We start from the raw sequence: 21,934 nt of genomic DNA on the forward strand, positions 1-21,934 counted from the left end.
TTTAACATAGCAAAGTTACCCTGATTCTCACTCCCCAAAGCCCACTAAAATGATAATAAAACAAAACTGTATTAATATTTAAAGTCAAAGAGGGGCTCCTGGGTGCTTCAGTTGGTTAAGTGTCTGCCTTTGGCTCAGGTCATGATCCCAGGGTCCTGGGATCAAGCTCCATGTTGGGCTCCCTGCTCAGTGGAGATCCCTCTACCCCTCCCAGCCTGCTCATGCTCTCTCTCTCTCTCAAATAAAATCTTTTAAAAATATATTTAAGGTCAAAGGAAGAGGGAATAGCAGTGGACAACATATTTCAATGACATTTTAGAATACAGAATACTAATGGAGCCACGGTAACTAAGCAGAAGCAATGAAGTTATAAGTGGGAGAAAGGGGAGTCAGTTCACCAGCTCCTCAAAATTCCTGAGAGGGGTTCAGCATTTGGAAGCACCAGGCACTGTTGGGATAAAGCAAGGGCACAAAGCAAGTGATCAGAACAATAAAACCCTCGGGCAAAACCTTCCCCACCTGACCCTCTTCAGGAGGCAGACGGTTCCGTCTCTAGGGACTAAAATAAGGACATGAGGCACAGTGTATGACAGTTTAAGAAACAAAAGGGGGATTTAAGTAAAAGTCTACACACCAGCCTTCCCCAACCTTCCTTAACCCTCAAGCAGAATTCCCAGGTGCAACTATAAGCCCCCAAAACATTCATGTGTTAACATTTTGCAGAGTTCCCCAAAGCCTAGTAACCTTCAACCTACAGTGAAGCTTAATGATTGGCAAGCACCCTCCAACACATACATTTCCCCCCCGCGTTAATTTTTTTAAGTGCCTCACTCTTAAATGTGACTACAAAGCCTGAGACACCAAACCAAAAGAGGGAATAGACAAAGCACTTGGAAATTTAAGATATGATAAAGTAAAATTTTATTTAAAAGGCTGTGAGATTTAAAAAAAAAAAAAAAAAAGTTATATGATAGTCAAGGATATATCCAGAAAGTAAAACAAAAACAAAGAGGGGGCACCTGGCTGGCTTAGGAGAGCATGTGACTCTTAATCTTGCGGTCAAGAGTTCAAGTACCACGTTGGGTTTAGAGATTACTTAAAAAAAATTAAAATTAAAAAAATTCTCTTTAAGGGCACCTGGGTGGCTCAGTCGTTAAGCGTCTGCCTTCGCCTTCGGTCATGATCCTAGGGTCCTGGAATCGAGCCCCACATCGGGCTCCCTGCCTGGCGGGAAGCCTGCTTCTCCTTCTCCCACTCCCCCTGCTTGTGTTCCCTCTCTCGCTGTGTCTCTCTGTCAAATAAATAAATAAAATCTTAAAAAAAAAAAAAAATTCTCTTTAAACAAGACAAAGAGGAAACAGAAAAGGACAGCAAATTAGAACAGTCAAGGAGGTCCAACATTCCAGTTATAGGAATTCCAAAAAAGAAAAACAAAATATTAATTAAAAACATCTCAGATTTTTGTTTTAAGCTGAGCCTTAGTTTGAAAGGATCCAGGAGCACCTAGCACAATGAACCAGGCATGGCACACCATGAATAAAATTAAGATCCCAAAAACTATGGTGCGGGGGAGGGAGGTGGAAGAACACAGAAAAGCACAGGAATGCTAGAAATCAGTGGGGCTTATACTTGAATAAAAAAAGTTTAGGGGCACCTGAGTGGCACAGCTGGTTAAGTGACCAACTCTTGGTTTTGGCTCAGGTCATGATCCTAGGGTCCTGAGATTGAGCCCCGAGTCAAGCTCTGTGCTCAGCGTGGAGTCTGCTTGAGACTCTCTCCCTCTCCCTCTTCCCCTACCCCTCCCCTACTCACTCTCTCTCAAATAAATTGTAAAAATAATTTTTTTTTTTTTTTTTTAAGGTTAAGGGGCACCTGGGTGGCTCAGCCAGTTGAGTGTCTGCCTTCAACTCAGGTCATGATCCCAGGGTCCTGGGATGGAGCCTCGCATCAGGCTCCCTGCTCAGCATGGAGGCTGCTTCTCCCTCTCTGCCCCAACCTCAAATAAATAAATCTTAAAAAAAAAAAAAAAAGGCTAAAAAAAAAAGTTTTTAAAAAACAATGTCCTTAAACCTTAAAGTTCTTAAAGGAGGGCGCCTGGGTGGCTCAGCTGTTAAGCGTCTGCCTTCGGCTTGGGTCGTGGTCCCGGGGTCCTGGGATCAAGTCCCACGTCGGGCTCCCTGCTCGGCAGGAAGCCTGCTTCTCTAAAATCTTTTTTTAAAGATTTGTTTATTTATTTGACAGAGAGAGACACAGCGAGAGAGGAAACACAAGCAGGGGGAGTGGGAGAGGGAGAAGCAGGCTTCCCGCCGAGCAGGGAGCCCCATGGGGGGCTCGATCCCAGGACCCTGGGATCATGACCTGAGCCAAAAGCAGACGTTTAATGACTGAGCCACCCAGGTGCCCCCCAAAAAAAAATTCTTAAAGGAAAATGACCTTCAACTAAGAAATCTAAATCCATCCAAACTATTATTCACACATAAGGGTAAAATTAAGACATTTTTAGATATTCAAGGACTCAAAACTGACAGGTTAACCAGTATGTTTGGATGTGTTTGGGAAAATTATTAGGTCTTTGATGGCTCTCCTGGAGCATCTGGATAAAATTGGCAACAAGTACAAAGAAATTATGCAGGGGTGCCAGGCTGGCTCAGTTGGTAGAGTGTGCAACTCTTGATCTCTGGTTGTGGGTGCAGAGATTACTTAAAAATCTTTTAAAAATCTTAAAAAAAAAAAAAAAAAAGGGAAGGAAGGAAGGAAGACTGCAAACCTTTTAAATGGAGTAGTTTATGAGAAAAAGGTGCAAAAAAGAAAGTAATCACAACATAGTATTCAAACTTGGCGATAAATGTTTACCCAATCATAATATGAACGGTAACGGTGATCATATATATCATTTATATATATGATATACATGTAAGATATATATCATAATTTGTGATATAATTATGATGGAGGCTATGGGAATGAAGTGGAGGGGCTAATAAGAGCTAAATCCTCAACTATAACAGGAAGTATAAAACCATCTAAAATTGATAAATTTAGAAAAAGCAATACAAGCACTTTTAGAAACACAGAGATAAATCCCAGCAGAGATAGCTTAAAGAGTTAAAAGTGCCTGACCACAGGAAGCAAAACTGGAGTTAGGAACAGGAGTGGCAGGGAGCCACTGTTTTTCAATATAATCCTTTTAAATGTGACTTGATTGGTCACCTGGCTGGCTCAGTCAGAAGAGCATGCAACTCTTGATCTTGGGGTCATGAGTTCAAGCCCCACACTAGGTGTGGAGATTAAATAAATAAATTTTCAAAAATAAATAAATGAGCCTGGGTGGCTCAGTTGGTTAAGCGTCTGACTCGGTTTCAACTCAGGTCATGATCTCAGGATCGGGAGATCGAGCCCTATGTTGGGGTCCAGGCTCTGCACTCAGTGATGAGTCTTCTCAAGATTCTTTCCCCTCCCACTCTCCACCCCCCACTCCTCCTCCTCCTCATGCTGTCTCTAATAAATATTTTTTTAAAAAATAAATGTGACTTGATTCAAATGTGCTTGTATTACTTTGATAAAAATAAATTCATTTAAAAAATCTAGAGATAGAGGACTTGTAAGTATTAAAGCAATGGCAACAGAAGAATAAACAGATATTAACACCTAAAAGCTGAGAGTCTATATGTCAAAAATTATTTTAAATATACTTTCAAAGCAAATTGGCACTACTGTAATGCTTATTGGCCAAAATTAGTAAATTCATTACTCAAAAGTGTAAGGGAGGAGCAGAAATATTTTGCTGAAGCAACTGTGGAAAAGTAAGGAATATATCCATATCTGCAGAAAAAGAACCCAAGGGGCGCCTGGGTGGCTCAGTTGGTTAAGCGACTGCCTTCGGCTCAGGTCATGATCCTGGAGTCCCTGGATCGAGTCCCGCATCGGGCTCCCTGCTCGGCGGGGAGTCTGCTTCTCCCTCTGACCCTCCCCCCTCTCATGTGCTCTCTCTCTCATTCTCTCTCTCAAATAAATAAATAAAATCTTTAAAAAAAAAAAAAAAAAGAAAAAGAACCCAAAAGCAGAATGAGCCTAACCAACGAGCAGAGCAAAGCCCACAAAAGGCTGACATGCAGTGGGAAAAGACTGGCTAAGGCTAGGTCAGGCAGTTCTATGCTGGTCTCAGAAGGGCACATTACAAGATTCTTCTCAAGATGATCCTATGGACTTCTCAACTTCTAAGATTAGTTTATATACAGTAAAACATGAAATCAGAATCTGAAAAGTGAGACCCAAACACTGGGCCTAAAACAGCCAACAAGAACCAAACTTCAGGAACATTTCCCTCAGAGCTCCTACGTAAAGGGTGTATACAGCCGAGTTGACCACCACTCCACTCCTCATATCCTCAAATCACTAACTATCCTGAGGAGAAGTGCTTTGTTCACTGGGAAAGGTTCTCACTGTGGGCCTCAAAGACTCACTAAGATAGGGCGCCTGGGTGGCTCAGTTGGTTAAGCGACTGCCTTCGGCTCAGGTCATGATCCTGGAGTCCCAGGATCGAGTCCCGCATCGGGCTCCCTGCTCGGCAGGGAGCCTACTTCTCCCTCTGACCCTCCTCCCTCTCATGCTCTCTGTCTCTCATTCTCTCTCTCTCTCTCAAATAAATAAATAAATAATCTTTAAAAAAAAAGACTCACTAAGATAGAGGAACAGGATGGAAACCAGGCTTTGCTTCTTGGGGTTAAGGGCCATGACTTCCTTAGAAAAACACCAGAACTTCAGCTTGGCTTATCTGCCCCTTGAAGGCAGAAAGTCCCTAGGCCAGCAAGAAGCAGACTCCCCTCCCACCCTGAAATGGATGGGCCCAAAAGAAACTCCACAATCAGGTGGGTCAGAGTGACAGGTGTTCTGGTTTGAGAACGACCTCCGCCATTAGTTCATCAGCTCTGGTCTCTAAATGGTTACTGTAACTTTAAAGGGGGATTTGAGGCTGAGGATCCCTTATCTTCCCCAGAGTGCTTTTAATTTCTCTAAAACATATAATGAGTCATGAAGAGTATCCTACTGACCAGGAGGTAGGAGGATGAAGCCCATTCCTAGGAGATAACACCAGAGTGCACTATCAAGTTTATCTGGGCCAAGGTCCACAGAAGTTTATAAACAGCAGTGAGCTCTATGACAGTGGAAGCACTCACACAGAGAGACAATCATTTACCAAGAAGGCTGTTGCTGGGACTTTGCACTTACTTTAAAGCAGGTCAAGGCTCATCTTTCTACTGGCTTATTACAGTCTCTAACAGATACCCCACCAATACAATCAGGCTCCTCTCTGGCTCTAAATAGTCTCTTAATATGCTTCATTTAAAAAATTTGTGAACAGGGGGCACCTGGGTAGCTCAGCTGGCTCAGGTCATGATCTCAGGGTCCTTGGATCAAGCCCCTCGTCGGGCTACACGCTCAGCAGGGAGTCTACTTGTCCCTGTCCCTCTCTCTGTGCTCTCTTTATCAAATAAATGAAAATCTTTAAATAAATATCTGTGAACTGGTATAGCAAAAAGTTCTTAGACTTCTATGATTTCTATTCTAGAATGCAATAATGTATTATTCTGTGCTGCTGAAACCACATCAAGAACTAAGCCTACACTTGGGGTGCCTGGGTGGCTCAGTCGTTAAGCATCTGCCTTCAGCTCAGGTTGTGGTCCCAGGGTCCTAGGATCGAGCCCCACATCGGGCTCCCTGCTCCGCGGGAAGCCTGCTTCTCCCTCTCCCACTCCCCCTGCTTGTGTTCCCTCTCTCGCTATGTCTCTGTCAAATAAATAAATAAAATCTTTAAAAAAAAAAAAAACTAAGCCTACACTTTATGACAAATAAAGGAACCTAGCTGCGCCTGCAACTTTTTTGTGCAACAAAATCAGGGTTTTTTTCAGGGTAATAACAAGTTGCAACTTCTGTTACCAATCCATCTTTCAACACTAATTCGAATTCCAACCTCCCCTTCTCCCTCCCTTTGTAGAAAACTGCACAATTCTTAGTAGTGAGCAAAAAAAGAAACTGCAGGATTAAAATCTGTAGGTTTAGGGGTGCCTGGGTGGCTCAGTTGGTTAAGTGTCTGCCTTCAGCTCAGATCATGATCCCGGGGTCCTGGGATCAAGTCCCGCATCGGGCTCCCTGCTCAGCGGAGAGCCTGCTTCTCCCTCTCCCTCTGCCTGCCTCTCTGCCTACTCGTGCTCTCTGTCAAATAAATAAATAAAATCTTAAAATAAAATAAAATCTGTAGGTTTAAAAGTGACAAATTTCTACTTTTTGCTCAGACTTCTGATACAAATTTATCTCCCAGCTACTAAGGCACCACATGGTCTGAAGAAACACAGGTAAATCATGGTACACACAAGAACCAACCTTCAGGGCACAATGAGATGGAGAGAGGAAAGCAGGAAGATGATATAATGAGGACTACCAAGCAACCTTTAAAAAATGAATAAAGTAGGAAAAAGTTAAGTAAAAAGTTACAAAGAAAGCAAGCCTTAAAAAAAAAAAAAGGGGGGGCAGCAGAGAAAAGAACAAAGTGATTGGGCAGAAAAACATCATTCACACATGATATACATTATCTTTTTGAAGGAAAGACTAAAAAGATGCAGGTAGAAACAAGCGAACATAACCAGGCCAGGGGCAAAGCTAACAACCCTTTGTCCTCAGAAAAATAACCAGAACATACACAAGCAAGGTCAATATAGCCATGCCCCATCTTGCCCTAAACCCTGAAAAGAAGGTGAGGCGGCAACTGCTAGGCAGAATTTAGAAATCTTTAGAGCTCTCATTCAGGGGGATTTAAAAGGCTTACCGTGGGACCTGTATTTGGAGGTGACGATTCTTCTGTGCACACAGACAAGACAGAGAGGGAAGGCATCTGGGAGATCAGATCTGAGGGAGTCAGGGTTGGCACCTCTGTGCCACTGTCCAAGTTCAAAGCTGAAAGCCCAAGAGTATGATGCCCATTGAGCTCACTGGCACTGCTTTGGGTGGAAGGCTTTAGAGAATTCCGGAAGGTGCCATTACGGAGGCAGGATGTGCTATGGAAAGTGCTCGCCAGCTTGGCTGTCTTCTGATTGCTGTCATCAGAGTCAAGTTTGGGGAAGGACAAGGATTTGATATTGCTTACTGCAGGAATGGGGGGGAGGGACACTTTAGAAGACAGCGATATCTTTTCACAGTTGCCCAACTGGGGTAAGGTTATAAAGCCATTGGGTTTGTGAAGAGGCTTGATATCCAAGGTCGCCCGCTCCAGGGATGCCAGGACCTCCTCATCCTGTAACACAGACCCAGAGCCGCCTCTGGGCAAGTTATTATCTAATAACTGAGCCATAATGGGTCCAGTGGTTCCTACCAAAATGTTTCTCAGCTCTTCCTTCTCATCAATAGTTTTTAACTCCAGATTATCAAATGGGTCTTCTTCACACTCAAAGTCAGCAGGATTGAAATCTGCCTTTGTGTGGGGTGGGCTGAGAACTTTCTGTTTCATGGCAATGCTGCTGACCCGAGTCGGGGTGAGGATGCTGTTGTGCTGTAAGCTGGCAAGGATGGGATTAATCGGAGGTGGCATTGTGGCTGTACTGTGAGTCTTGGAGAAGCTCATTTTGCTGTCACCCTCTGGGCCACTCTTAGAATTCACTTTAGCTTCTACTTCCTCAGCCTTGCGCTCTGCTTCCCGCTGGGCTTCTTGGATTTTCTTAATATCTTCAGCCCATTCAATAGTTTTCTTTTCCAAGGAGAAGTCATACTGCAAAGATACAGCAGAGAAAGGACGTGTGAACCCAGGTGGCTGCCCCTCCCCAACTCAATTCCTCCAGCAAATTCTTCCTCACACCAGCACAACAGAACCTGGCAAGGCAGCATTTAAGGTGTATGAGATGATCCCCAGTCAGGAAGACTAAGGCTTCCTAAGCTCCTTATATGGTTTAATCAAACTATGCTCCCAGATTACTTCTAGAAATGATCTAGAAAGAGCTCCCACCACCTCTAATTCTACATTACCGGCCAAAGGTATCTTGCCAACTACTTCCTCTGCTTCTCTCCCCTCAGGCCATTTCCCTTCCTAGAATTCTTCTTTGGGGGCTAGGCAGAGCTCGGTGGCCACCTGTGAAGCTTTGCTGATGGCCTTGTTCTTCCTCTGAACTCTTTCATAGCATCTGTCTCTATCAGGTGATGCAAGCACAAGTGACCACAGATAGACTTAACCTTTAATTTTTTTCTAAACACTTCTCCCAACAGTATCACAAGCCTCTTGCAGACAGCTACTGGGCTTTAGATCCTCTCAGGGTCTCTATTACCTAGCACAATGCCCTAGATAGAGCCTGTGCTCAATAATAACAATAGCCCCTAACATTTAAGAAGCACTTACGAGGTACCAGGCAAGATTCTACGCACTTTTTATGTATTAACTCTCTGCATCTTTTCAACAACGCTTTAAAGTAAGTACTATTACCCTCAGTTTACAAGAGCCATGCCCAAGGTCACAGAGCTGGTAAGTGTTAGAGCCTGGATGTAACCCAGGCAGTACGACTACAGATTCTATGTTATTAAACCACTACCTATTAAATTATAATGAACAGACTGTACTCTAAATACAGGAAAACTGCTTATTAAGATATCAAGACATATTCAAATTAGGATTTTACAGTGCAAATCGCGTAAGGATTCACTTCATGGTTAGTTCCTTAACAGTACCTTCAAGTATGTCTCAGTTTACAAAAATTTCATTTGCACACTTGGAAAAAAAATACACCTATTACAAAAAACAAAATCCACCTCAGAGAAAACAAACTTTTGGTGTTCACTCTAAAGCCTCAAAACTAAACAATATCTATGTGTACATTCAAGGCTGAAGAGACAAAAGAGAGGGGGATGGACAGGAAAGAGGCCTACATGCCCAGACAAGAGTTTTAGAGTACAAGAAACTCTGGTCATCCCCAAGCCTTTCAGCTTCAAACAACGCAAGAGAAGCCTGGAAATGCACACATCAAGAAATTTATTTATCTGGGGTGCCTGGGTGGCTCAGTCATTGAGCGTCTGCCTTCAGCTCAGGTCATGATCCCAGGGTTCTGGGGAGCCCCATATTGGGCTCCTTGCTTGGCAGGAAGCCTGCTTCTCCCTCTGCCTGCTGCTCCCCCTGCTTGTACTCTCTCCCACTCTCTCTCTTTGACAAATAAATAAAATCTTAAAAAAAAAAAAAAGGAAGTTTACTTATCCCCCCGAGGTGCCTGGCTGGCTCGGTGGAGCATGCCACTCTTGATCTCAGGGTTGTGAGTTCAAGCCCCACGATAAGCATGGAGCCTACTTATTTAAAAAAACAAAACAGAAAAAAACTTTAAAAAAGAAGTTGTTCATTTATACCGCTGAGCCAGCTGCTGGGCCCCAGAAAGGCACCTGGGCAATCATGGCACTTCCTTTCTACCACTAATGGTAGTGAAAAAAACAGCACTGAACAGACTGCTCCTTCTAACCATGGAGGACATCCAATTTTGCATCTGGCTTCTTCCACCAAAAACAGGCTGTAACCAACTTCCCACCACCTAAAAACATAGGTCCCTGACGTTTTACTCTCAAGAACTGGAAATTTCTTCCCTTTTTTGTAAAACCTTTATTGACTTTTGTTTTTTAATTACGAAAGTAATATAAAATACTTGGAACACAGAAAAAAAAGACAGAAATATTAGAGTGAAAAAATAAGAGTGTGGTTTCAGTGTACAAATAAATAATAACAGCATCTAATATTTACGGAGTACCAGGAACCAGAGTAAATATTACAAAAGCATTATTTTATTTAATCCTTCTAACAACCTTAAAAGCTAATTATCCCCATTTTACAGATGAGGATATGGAGACCTGGAGGGTTTAAGAAACCTGTACAAGATTACACCCCTATTACATGGCAATTCCAGCTCGTGGATACCAGATTCTGCTCTAAACAATGACACTAAGGGCCACCTCCCACTACTGTGGCCACCACCAACCGTATTCAATAAAAGCTAGGCCCCTGCAAGGATTATTTATGTGTTTTACTGGCTCACTTTGATGAATTTTTAGCTGAAAAATGACGTTTGTACTGTCATGCAAGGGCAAATATGACAAAGTCATAGGAAGTGTCAAGGTATCTATCTGTCCAGGGCTCTAGGTCTGACTCTTCTGTGAACAGAAAGGAGACCAGCACCAATACCACACCCAAATCCCCCATGGAGACCCAGTCAAAGGTTAAAGGTACTATGTGCAATTAGAGAACAAAAATATTTCAACTATTCCACACAGTAATGGAGCTCAAATCTCCTCTTTTGTTATTAGTGGGTACTATGAATACAGTGAGGACAGTACCATGCACTTATTAATGCTTTATGATGATCAAATAGAAAATTCCCAGCAAAGCCTAAAACAGCAACAATTTGGGATTCAAAACAAGTTTTCTGGATGAATCTATGAAACGGTGAATAATATAACAACTATTAAAATAAGACAGTGTTTTTAGGGCGCCTGGGTGGCTCAGTTGGTTAAGCGACTGCCTTCGGCTCAGGTCATGATCCTGGAGTCCCAGGATCGAGTCCCGCATCGGGCTCCCTGCTCGGCAGGGAGTCTGCTTCTCCCTCTGGCCCTCCCCCTCTCATGTGCTCTCTCTCTCTCTCTCTCAAATAAATAAATAAAATCTTAAAAAAAAAAAAAAAATAAAATAAAATAAGACAGTGTTTTTAAATTAAAATTATTTTAACAGTAGTATCCTGCACACAGAGAGGTGGTTACTGACATTTCTTACTGCCAATAAAAAAGTCACCAGGCAGGGTGCCTGGGTGGCTCAGTCATTTAAGCGTCTGCCTTTGGCTCAGGTCATGATCCCAGGGTCCTGGGATTGAGTCCCGCATAGAGCTCCTTGGTCAGCAGGAAGCCTGCTTCTCCAGCTCTGCCTGCTGCTTCCCCTGCTTGTGCTCTCTCTGACAAATAAGTAAAATCTTAAAAAAAAAAAAAAAAAAGTCACCAAGCAAACAGAACAATGTAAAAACTTTCTTTATATGGGAAATCTGTGTCTCTTCTGGCCCAATAAAGTCTCCATACACAAAGAGTTATCAATTCAGTATTCAAAACTATATAAGATGTTCAACATCATTAGTAATTAAGGAAATACACATCAAACCACAATAAGAGATCATTGCAAAACCCGTAAGGATATATATAATCAAAAAGATGGATAAGAAGAGTTAGCAAGGATGTGGATAAATTGGAACCCTCATGCACTGTGGGTGGGACGGTAAAATGGTACAGCCACTCTGGAAAACAGTGCAGCGGTTCCCCAAAAGGTTAAACACAGTTACCATATGACAACCCAGCAGTTCCACTTGTATACCCAAGAAAATTGAAAGCATACGTTCGCACAAAAACCTATACACAAATGTTCGCACCAGCATTATTGATAATAAGTAAAAAGTGAAAACCACCAAAATGTCCATCAACCAATAAATGGAAAAACAAAATGTAGTGTATCGATACAATGGAACATTAAGCCATAAAAATTAATGACGTACCACCACTTCATTCATACAACATGAATAAACCTTGAAAACATTATGCTCAGTGTAATAAGTCAGTCACAAAACACTATCTATTATTCCATTTATATGACATGTCCAAAATAGGCATATCCATAGGGACAAAGTAGATTTAGTGGTTGCCAGGGGCTGGGGGGAGAGGGAAATAGGGAGTGACTGCTAATGGACACTGCATTTCTTTTTGGGATAAGGACACTACTCTGGAATTACATAGTAATGATGGTTATACACTTCGAATATACTAAAAACCACTTATGTGCACACCTAAAAAAGGTGAATTTCAAGGTATGTGAATTATATCTCAATAAAGCTATTATTTTAAAAAATATAACTGAAATTCTCCCATTTGATTACCTACTGCATATAGACTGGAAAATAAATATTTCTTAGAGTAACATGGTGGTGCCTCAGAGAATTCCCCAGAAATGAAACTCCTTCGCCAGAAAGTTGTATTTTTTAAAATCTTAAGTCATAGGAAGAAGTATTAGATAGGTAGTGTACTTAATGTTTTCCCATTTAACTCTTTCTCTAAACTGTAAGCTCGTTGAGGACAGTGAATTAGGTATTTATCTCTATCCCCAACCCTAGTAAGCATCACTCAAAAACAGGCACTCAATAAATATGCACTGAGAGAAGAAAGGAAGTCACAAAACATAAGGCTATTTGCTGCTTTCAAGAAGTAATTCTATACATTTATACATTACTGTGCTTTAAAGATGAGAGGGTTGAGAAAGAAGCTACTGAGAAGGCATTTAAGCACAGTCTAGAAGAATAAACAGATTTTAGTAGATAAACAGCTTTTAGTACAGTGAGAAAGAGGAAAATATTCAAAGTGGAGGTAACAGCTCATGAGAAAAAGCATAGTACGATAGGTAATATACATGGTATGTTCAATGAATTGGTAGTCACCTGGTTCGTAGGAGATATGGAGGAGATGATGAGCTGAGGTGCTTTAACACAACCTTATGTCTAGACTTAATTTAAGGACTGGTAAATCAGTTGTTTGTTTTTTTTTTAACAGAGATGTGACAATGTGAAACTTTAATTTAGGAATATTATTCTAGAAACAGTATGAAAAATACCAAAAAAATGCTGCAAGCAGAAGGGCCAATTAAAGAGGCTACTGCAGGGGTGCTTAGGTGGCTCAGTCGTTAAGCATCTGCCTTCAGCTCAGGTCATGATCCCAGCCAGGGTCCTGGGATCGAGCCCCGCATCGGGCTCCCTGCTCAGCAGAAGACTGCTTCTCCCTCTCCCACTCCCCCTGCTTGTGTTCCCTCTCTCGCTATGTCTCTGTCAAATAAATAAATAAAATCTTTAAAAAAAAAAAGAGGCTACCGCAATAGTCCAGGTAAAAAAAAGTCACGTAAGGATGAACTGGATGGTAAAGGTGAGACACAGCAGAGAGAAAAATATTTCCTAATTTGAGTGACCAAGAAGATAATGAGGACATCAAAAGAAAGAGGTGAATGAGCAAACCAGATGGGCAGTAGGGATTTGTTTTGGACAAAGCAGAGAAACCCAGGAATATACAGTCCAACAGATTGCAGAAGATCTGTAAAAGATACATAAACACATGTAAGTGTAAGTGTGTGTGTGTGTGTGTGTGTGTGAGAGCGAGAGAGAGAGACACAGAGAGAGAGAAACACAAAGACAATGTGAGCTAAGCAGTAACAGTTGCTATAAGAAATACAAATAAGAGGAGAATTTTTTTTTCCTATTTCACTATACATCAAATTCTTAAATGCACTCAACTTTAACTAAAAATCACCACTTACCTGTACTTCTCTGACCACCTGCAAACAATCAGGCAAGGAGAAGCCAATAGGAAGACCAACTTTAGCTGGTGTTTTGAATTTGTCTCCTATCTTAAATGGGACATCATCAAGGTAACTGAAAGTCCCTACAATCAAAAATAAAGTAGAAAATATCAGCAAAGAACTTTATTATTTGTTTTGCTATTATCTTACATCTAGGATACAACATTAATTTATGCTATCCTAAAACTAGAAGTTATAGAGACTTGCTTCTCTGACTGCTTACCTTCTCCTGACCCTAGACATCTGTGGAAGAAATCCTACTTGCGCCTACTTGATCTTATTAGCGTTTATTTTCAATTACACTTAGTGTAAAAGCCAAAGTACTCACAGAAGCCTAAAAGGCCTCCTCAAAGCCCACTATCCCTCTGCCCTCAACTCTGTCACCTCCTTGCTCACTGCACTAACTCACAGTAATTGTTCCTCAACCATGACAGGGTCAAACCCACCTCAAAAATTCTGCAGGGGCTGCTCCCTCTATCTGGAATGTTCTTCCCTTAAATATTCATGTGACTTATTCCTTTGTTCTTCAAGTCTTTGCTCAAATGTCACTCTCTCAATGAGGCTTACTCTGACCACCCTATTTAAAACTACCTGACCCTAGGGCGCCTGGGTGGCTCAGTTGGTTAAGCGACTGCCTTCGGCTCAGGTCATGATCCTGGAGTCCCGGGATCGAGTCCCGCATCGGGCTCCCTGCTCGGCAGGGAGCCTGCTTCTCCCTCTGACCCTCCCCCTCTCATGCTCTCTCTCTCTCTCATTCTCTCTCTCAAATAAATAAATAAAATCTTAAAAAAAAAAAAAAATAAAATAAAACTACCTGACCCTCACCGCAGTACTCCCATGTTACCATCTATCCTTTCCCCCACAGCACTTATTACCTTCTAACACATTAAATAATTCATTTTTAAATTATATTTATTGTCTGTCTGGCCCAATGGAATGTAAGCTCCTTGCAGAAAAGCATTTAAGTCTATTTTATTCACTGATGTACTGTCAAAACCTATACATATTAGGCACTTAAGAATGATGAATCGATAGAACCTCCACAAAAGAACCTCTTTGACTACGAGTTCTCTACTTTAGAAAGAATCATTTCTAATTAATACAAAGAATTACTCTACATTTTTAAAGACTATATTCTGTGCTTTAAAGATGAGAGGGTTGAGAGTTGATACCATTCTGCAACAGATGTGGAAATATTCAAGAAGCATAGCACTTATGAAAAAAGGAAAACCAGGGGTACTTGAGTGGTTCAGTCAGTTAAGTGTCTGCCTTCGGCTCAGGTCATGATCTCAGGGTCCTGAGATCAAGTCCCACATCGGGCTTCCCTACTCAGCAAGGAGTCTGCTTCTCCCTCTCCCTCTGCTCCTCCTCCCTGCTCATGCTCTCTCTCAAATAAATAAATAAAATCTTAAAAAAAAGAAAGAAAGAAAATGAAAACCAGACAAGACCATGGGAATCAGAATAGGATTATCAGGAGACATAAACCATATACAACTGAACTACTTTAACTCCCTGAAGGCTCTCTGCCTAATAGCTGAATCATACAAAAAGACCAGGACATTATCACTGATTTATAGGGTCAGACAAAATGAGAGTGGCTCTAATATATGACTTTCACTAGCTATCCACTCCCAAATGTACATGGTTTCTTTTCTGGATGAGGTCGGGGGCTAACTTACTGGCAGAACCATCATGGACAATGAAATAGTTCCTACTTTTTGACTATTAACAGCTAGTAAAATAAGGATTGCTGGGGCACCTGGGTGGCTCAGTCAGTTAAGTGTCTGCCTTCAGCTCAGGTCATGATCTCAGGGTCCCGGAATCGAGCCCCCGGTTGGGCTCCCTGCTCAGTGGGGGACCTGCTTCTCCCTTTCCTCCCCGCTTGTGCTCTATCTCTCTCTCAAATAAATAAAATCATAAAAAAAAAAAAAAAAAAGGATTGCTTCTGGGCCTCACACTGGTATATTTTCTTGAATGCTCATGGACAGAATACAATTATACCTCTTCCATGAAGATGGCTTCTCTCCCTTTCTAAAAACTAACAGATTTCAAGACTTAACAAATTCAAGATATATTTGAAATCTTCTCATCATTCCCATTTCCTGAGGTAAATACTGCTCTGATACACCTGAAACCCTCCAGCAGAAAGAAGGACCGTACTTGCACCCTTGGGGGCTGGTGTCTCTCTTTTCCATACCTTCTAGCCAGAACTGAAACATTTTATGTTATCTCCCACTCAGTGAGCAAATTAAATTCACAACCGTGCTCAATTTAACAATTTTTCTGGGGAATAACCATTAAATTATTAACACTCTAGGAAAGTTTCTTAGTTGGTCATATCTTTAGAAGTACTATTTCCTCAGATGGCAATGCCTGTCACATTCCCACACTTTTTTACTTAATTATTTCTAGTCCTTTAAGAATGAGCTTAAGAACAAACTCCCTTCTCAATCTCAGAACACCCAGTTCATACTAGCACCTCAGGTCTTACCACTCTGTAAGAACAGTTTCCTTATACTCCACCTAGACACTCTGAAAATTTGAGTGTCCTTTAAGAAGGGATAAATGTTTCATATCTACACCTCCCAATCTCATCATAATAACTGGCAGATAAGATGCTCAATAAGAACAAATAAAGAAGACATGGTCTATACTTCTTTCATATTTAACTCTCACCCCTATCTTAACTCACATTCAATTAACATTTATTAAAATTCAAAATTATTGGGCGCCTGGGTGGCTCAGTCGTTAAGCGTATGCCTTCAGCTCAGCTCATGATCCCAGGGTCCTGGGATCGAGTCCCACATTGGGCTCCCTGCTCAGCAGGGAGTGCTTCTCCCTCTGACCCTCCCCCTGCTTGTGTTCCCTCTCTCGCTGTGTCTCTCTCTGTCAAATAAATAAAATCTTTAAAAAATAAATAAAATAAATAAAATTCAAAATGATTTACCTAAAATGTCAAGGCTACTCATAAAAATATACCAGGTGCTCCCCTACCAAACTATCAGGTATCATCACAGCTTGCCAAAATAACCAAGTACTGGTTACAACGCTAAAACCCTCTGTCACTTAAAAATTCTTTATATTATAGAAATTAGGGGCACCTGGGTGGCTCAGTCATTAAGCGTCTGCCTTCAGCTCAGGTCATGATCCCAGGGTCCTGGGATCGAGCCCCACGTCGGGCTCTCTGCTCAGCAGGAAGCCTGCTTCTCCCTCTCCCACTCCCCCTGCTTGTGTTCCCTCTCTCACTGTGTCTCTCTGTGTCAAATAAATAAATAAAATCTTTAAAAAATAATAAATTAAAAGCAAAGTTCTAATTTAAAAAAATTTTTATCTGTCCTCCATGAAAACAGGTGCTCAAAGTTTACTGAAAGTTAGATTTTAACTTTAGCTAGTGTCCTGATAGGAGAACAAAGCTGAAACTAGCATTTTCTTTTTTTTTTTTTTTTTTAAAGATTTATCCATTTGAGAGAGTGAGAATGAGAGAGAGAGAGAGAGAGAGTACATGACGGGGGGAGGGTTAGAGGGAGAAGCAGGCTCCTTGCTGAGCAGGGAGCCCGATGCGGGACTCGATCCAGGGACTCCAGGATCATGACCTGAGCCGAAGGCAGTCGCTTAACCAACTGAGCCACCCAGGCGCCCCTGAAACTAGCATTTTCTAAGAAGCACTGGCAAGATGTACAGGCAAGTTAACAATCACAAAACTAAGTCTTTTGTTTCAGAATGTTTATTCATTCAAAGTAGGTTAATTATCTCTCTCTCTCTCTCACACACACACACACACACACACACTCTCTGAAAATATCCTACCCATAATAACACAAGCATATATGATATACAAATGTAAGAAAACCCATCCACACTAAAACTAACAAAATTTTCTTAAATGAACAGTTCTACTGTAGAATGGTGAGGGGAGCTGAGGGAGAAAATTATCTACAAAAAATAACATACTTAAGATACCTGAGCCAAATGAGAATATCTTTCAAAGCGTGTTCAGTTTCCCTGCCCACCTTTCAGTTAGGAAAGTGACATGACTGCTATATACACTGATGACTTATAGTCTGTAAATTGAAGTAGGCCCTGGGATAGGGACAGACAGATCAAGTATTATTACACCTTTAAACAACTGCTGATTCCCTTCCTTAACACCAATTACAGGTTTCTGCTTTTATTTTTTTTTTTTAAAGATTTTATTTATTTATTTGACAGAGAGAGACATAGCGAGAGAGGGAACACAAGCAGGGGAAGTGGGAGAGGGAGAAGCAGGCTTCCCACTGAGCAGGGAGCCCGATGCGAGGCTCAATCCCAGGACCCTGGGATCATGACCTGAGCCGAAGGCAGACACTTAACGAGGGAGCCCGATGTGGGGCCTGATGCGGGGCCCGATCCCAGGACCCTGAGATCACGACCTGAGCCAAAGGTAAGCACTTAACGACTGAGCAACCCAGGCGCCCCAGGTTTCTGCTTTTAAAAAGCAGTTTCATTTCGCTAGCCAATGCCAAGGTGATTTGGCACATCCTCTAACTTTCCCTGGTCTTAGTCCTTTAAACTTTATTAGTAGGGAATGAGCCAATAGTTATGTGATTATTTGGGAGGGGGGTAGGAATAAAGGGCAAAAAGGCATTTAGGGGCACGTGGCTGGCTCAGTTGGTAAAGCATGGGATGACTCCTGAGTGTAGAGATTACTTAAAACTAATAAATCTTTTAGGGTGGCTCAGTCAGTTAAGCATCCAACTCTTGATTTCAGCTCAGGTCATGTTCTCCAGGTCATGAGATTGAGCCCCTACAGGGCTCCCACTGGGCATAGAGGCTGCTTGGGATCCTCTCTCACCCTCTCCCTCTGTCCCTCCCCACCCCACCCCACCTCCTGGTACACGCTCTCTCTCTTAAAAACAAAAAATCTTTTAGGGGCACCTGGCTGGCTCAATGGGTGGAGCATGTAACTCTTTATCTCACAGTTGGAAGTTCCAGCCCCACACTGACTGTAGGGATTACTTAAAAATATTTTAAAAATAGATAGCTAAATAAATAATCTTTTTAAAAAAGGCATTTAAAGAGATGGCAACAAAGCAAGCAACCTTTTGAATGGACAGAGACTACTGTAGCGTAATTAATGATGATGCTATGAGGATTATAAAGAATATATTTTGCAAATATAACTGACTATGCCTTAGGAATTATTCATTTTTATCCAATATATCAAAATATATATTTAAAGACAGCAATTTCTCTTGTTTCTCAATACACCTTATTTTTTAAAAAGATTCAATAAACTCAACTACATGGCCCAGAGAATTAAACACTGTGACTAACAAATTTCCAGCTTAGGGCGCCTGGGTGGCTCAGTTGATTAAGCGACTGCCTTCAACTCAGGTCATGATCCTGGAGTCCTGGGATCGAGTTCCGCATCAGGGAGCCCGCTTCTCCCTCTGACTCTCCCCCTCTCATGCTCTCTCTCAAATAAATAAATAAATCTTAAAAAAAAAAAAAATTTCCAGCTTACCCCAAATATTTTTTAGTTTCAGTCTTTATTATTGAATATCTTTCTAAAATGTCTGAGCCCACTTTCTTAAATTCAGTTTCGATAAAGAAAGTAAGCACATCTCTGATGACTGTGGCTATGGCAGTTCCTTGAAGTCAGGTTCTGCACATCACTTTGCATTATGCACAGTGGAAGAGACTGGGCTGAAAATGTACTATCTCAGGATAAGTTCTGGGAAACCGTCATTGTGATTTCTTTCTTTCTGAATTGCTGATATGCTTATAATCTTGTCACCTGCATGTTTTCCTGAAAAAAAGTTACAATTCCAGGGAAGAGGAGAATGAATTCTTAATGGAGGGTAGAAACTAGATTATGCTTAATTCAGGTTTTACTGTGAATTCAAACTGAGGATTCAAATCGGAAGTTTTTGAAAACAAACAACAGTAAAGACCAAACTTAAAATTTAGTGAAAAATACAATTCCATAACTAGGTATCACTACCTTAAAGCCATTAAGTTTGCTATAAGGGGCGCCTGGGTAGCTCAGTAGGTTAAGCATCCAACTCTTGATTTCTGCTCAAGTCATGATCTCAGGGTTGTGAGACTGAGCCTCATGTAGGGCTCTAAGCTCAGCGCAGAATCTGCTTGAGATTCTCTCCCTCTCCCCCTTCCCCTGCTGGTGCGTGCACCCCGCCTCAAAGAAAGGAAGGAAGGAAGGAAGGAAGGAAGGAAGGAAGGCAGGCAGGCAGGAAGGCAGGAAGGCAGGAAGGAAGGAAGGAAGCTGACAGATGGATCGATAAATAGACACACATGTAGACAGACACACATAAAATTATACAGATATCTGCAACAGGATGTGAAGTCACAAGAAAATGTTACTCACACCCTAACAACAAAAGCCAGGTAACCTACAAAATCAGCTTTTTAATACACAATGTCTGGCATTCAATCAAAAATAAGACACACAAGCAAGAAAATGTGATCCATCATTAAGAGAGGAACCAGTCATCAGACCCAAACTGAGGGATAGCAAAGATACTGAAATTATCAGAAAGGTTTAAAATAACTATAATAAATATATTAAAGGATCTAGTGGAAAAGATGAACATGTGTGAGCAGATGAGGAATTTCAACAAGAGACAAAAAGAAAGACAAAGCAACAATGCTAGAAATGAAAAATGCAGTATCAGAGAAGAAAATCTTTGATAGTTCATAACCAGGCTATCCTGATAGTCAGAAAATACTTAGCAGAGGAAAGAACCAGAGAACCTGAGGGCAGGTCAAAAGAAATTAACTGTACTGAAACACAAAGGTAAAAAAAAAAAAAAAAAAAGAAACAGAGCCTTAAAAGATATTTAGGACAATATCAAACAGCCTAATACGTGTATGATTAGAGTCTCAAAAGGATAAGAGAGAAACAATGGGGCAGATGAAATGTGAAAAGAAATAATGGCTGCAAATTTTCCCAGAGTGATAAAAGATACCAACCCACAGATCCAAGAAGTTTAGCTAACTTCAAGCAGGATAAATACACAGAAAATCACACCAAGCCACATCATAGTAACAATGCTGAAAACAAAGATAAAGTCTTGACAGACGGTGGGGAGAGGACAGCAATGATTAAACGATGGCCAACTTCTTTACATTACACTGTAAAGCAGTAACAGATCAACTTTACACTTGATCTTAGCCAAAAGGCTGAGAAGCGATACAGATCAACTTTAAAAACAATTTAAAATAAAACATCTTTATCTATCACAGCAGAAAAAGTATTTCAATATCCTAGGAGAAATTAAACCAAGGGCAAAATGAACCTCCCTCAGAAGTTAGCTAGCTCAATGGTCATAAATAGGACAGCCTGGCCTTTCAAAGGAAAGAGTTCAGGTTTATTAAGTTTTATCTGTTTGTACAGACTTATTTTTTCCTAAATTAGAATCTCAAGGCATCTTCTCAGATATTAAAAGAGAAATTTGTTTGTTGAAACTTTTTTTTTCAATTTTATTTATTTGAGATACAGCGAGAGAGAGTGAGCACAAGTGCGGGGAGAGGGAAAGAGGGAGAAGAAGAAGCAGACTCCCTACTCAGCAGGGCTCCATCCCAGGACCCCAAGATCATGACCTGAGCCAAAAAGCACTTGGGGGCACCTGGGTGGCTCAGTCAGTTAAGCATCCGCCTTTGGCTCAGGTCATGATCTTGGGGTCCTGGGATTAAGCCCCATATTGGGCTCTCTGCTCAGCAGGTAGTCTGCTTCTTCCTCTCCCTCTGCCCCTCCCCCTGGCTCATTCTCTCTCTCAAATAAATAAAATCTTAAAATAAAACAAAAAAAAAACACTTCTGGGGGCACCTGGGTAGCTCAGTCAGTTAGGTGACCGACTCTTGATTTCAGCTCAGGTCATGATCTCAAGGTCATGAGATCAAACCCTGCACTGGGTGTGGACCCTGCTTAAGATTCTCTCTCGGGCGCCTGGGTGGCTCAGTTGGTTAAGCGACTGCCTTCGGCTCAGGTCATGATCCTGGAGTCCCGGGATCGAGTCCCGCATCGGGCTTCCTGCTCAGCAGGGAGTCTGCTTCTCCCTCTGACCCTCCTCCCTCTCATATGCTCTCTCTCTCTCTCATTCTCGCTCTCTCAAATAAATAAATAAAATCTTTAAATAAAAAAAAAAAAAAAAAAAAGATTCTCTCTCTTGGGGCACCTGGGTGGCTCAGTTGGTTGAGCATCTGCCTTCAGCTTGGGTCATGATCCCAGGGTCCTGGGATTGAGCCCCACATCAGGCTCCCTGCTCCACAGGGAGCCGGCTTCTCCCTCTCCCTCTGCCTGCCACTCTCCCTTCTTGTATGCGCTGTCAAATATATAAAATCTTAAAAAAAAAAATTCTCTCCCTCTCCCTCTACCCCTCCCCCACTGCTTGAATGCTCACTCGCATACACACTCTCTAAAAAAATAAATAAATAAAAAATAAGAAATCTCTTCTGGAAAATAACTTTTTTCTTAAAGTGGAAAATAAGTTAAAAACTAAAGAGAATTAACATTTTAAAACACCAGACTCGGGCGCCTGGGTGGCTCAGTTG

At 41.6% G+C, this 21,934-nt stretch overlaps 1 protein-coding gene across 1 annotated transcript in view; it reads right to left on the bottom strand.

Moving 5' to 3' along the window:
• Positions 1 to 21,934, bottom strand: part of UBAP1 (ubiquitin associated protein 1) — a 60,427-nt gene that overhangs the window by 4,098 nt on the left and 34,395 nt on the right. Inside the window, exons 3-4 of the mRNA XM_032396796.1 lie at positions 13,343 to 13,467; positions 6,824 to 7,759 (exon numbers count right to left, since the gene is read on the bottom strand). Coding sequence (XP_032252687.1) covers positions 6,824 to 7,759; positions 13,343 to 13,467 — 1,061 coding nt within the window. The remainder of the gene's footprint in view (positions 1 to 6,823; positions 7,760 to 13,342; positions 13,468 to 21,934) is intronic.

Source organism: Phoca vitulina, unplaced genomic scaffold (assembly GCF_004348235.1).
Source record: "Phoca vitulina isolate PV1807 unplaced genomic scaffold, GSC_HSeal_1.0 scaffold94, whole genome shotgun sequence".
Taxonomy (NCBI): Eukaryota; Metazoa; Chordata; class Mammalia; order Carnivora; family Phocidae; genus Phoca; species Phoca vitulina.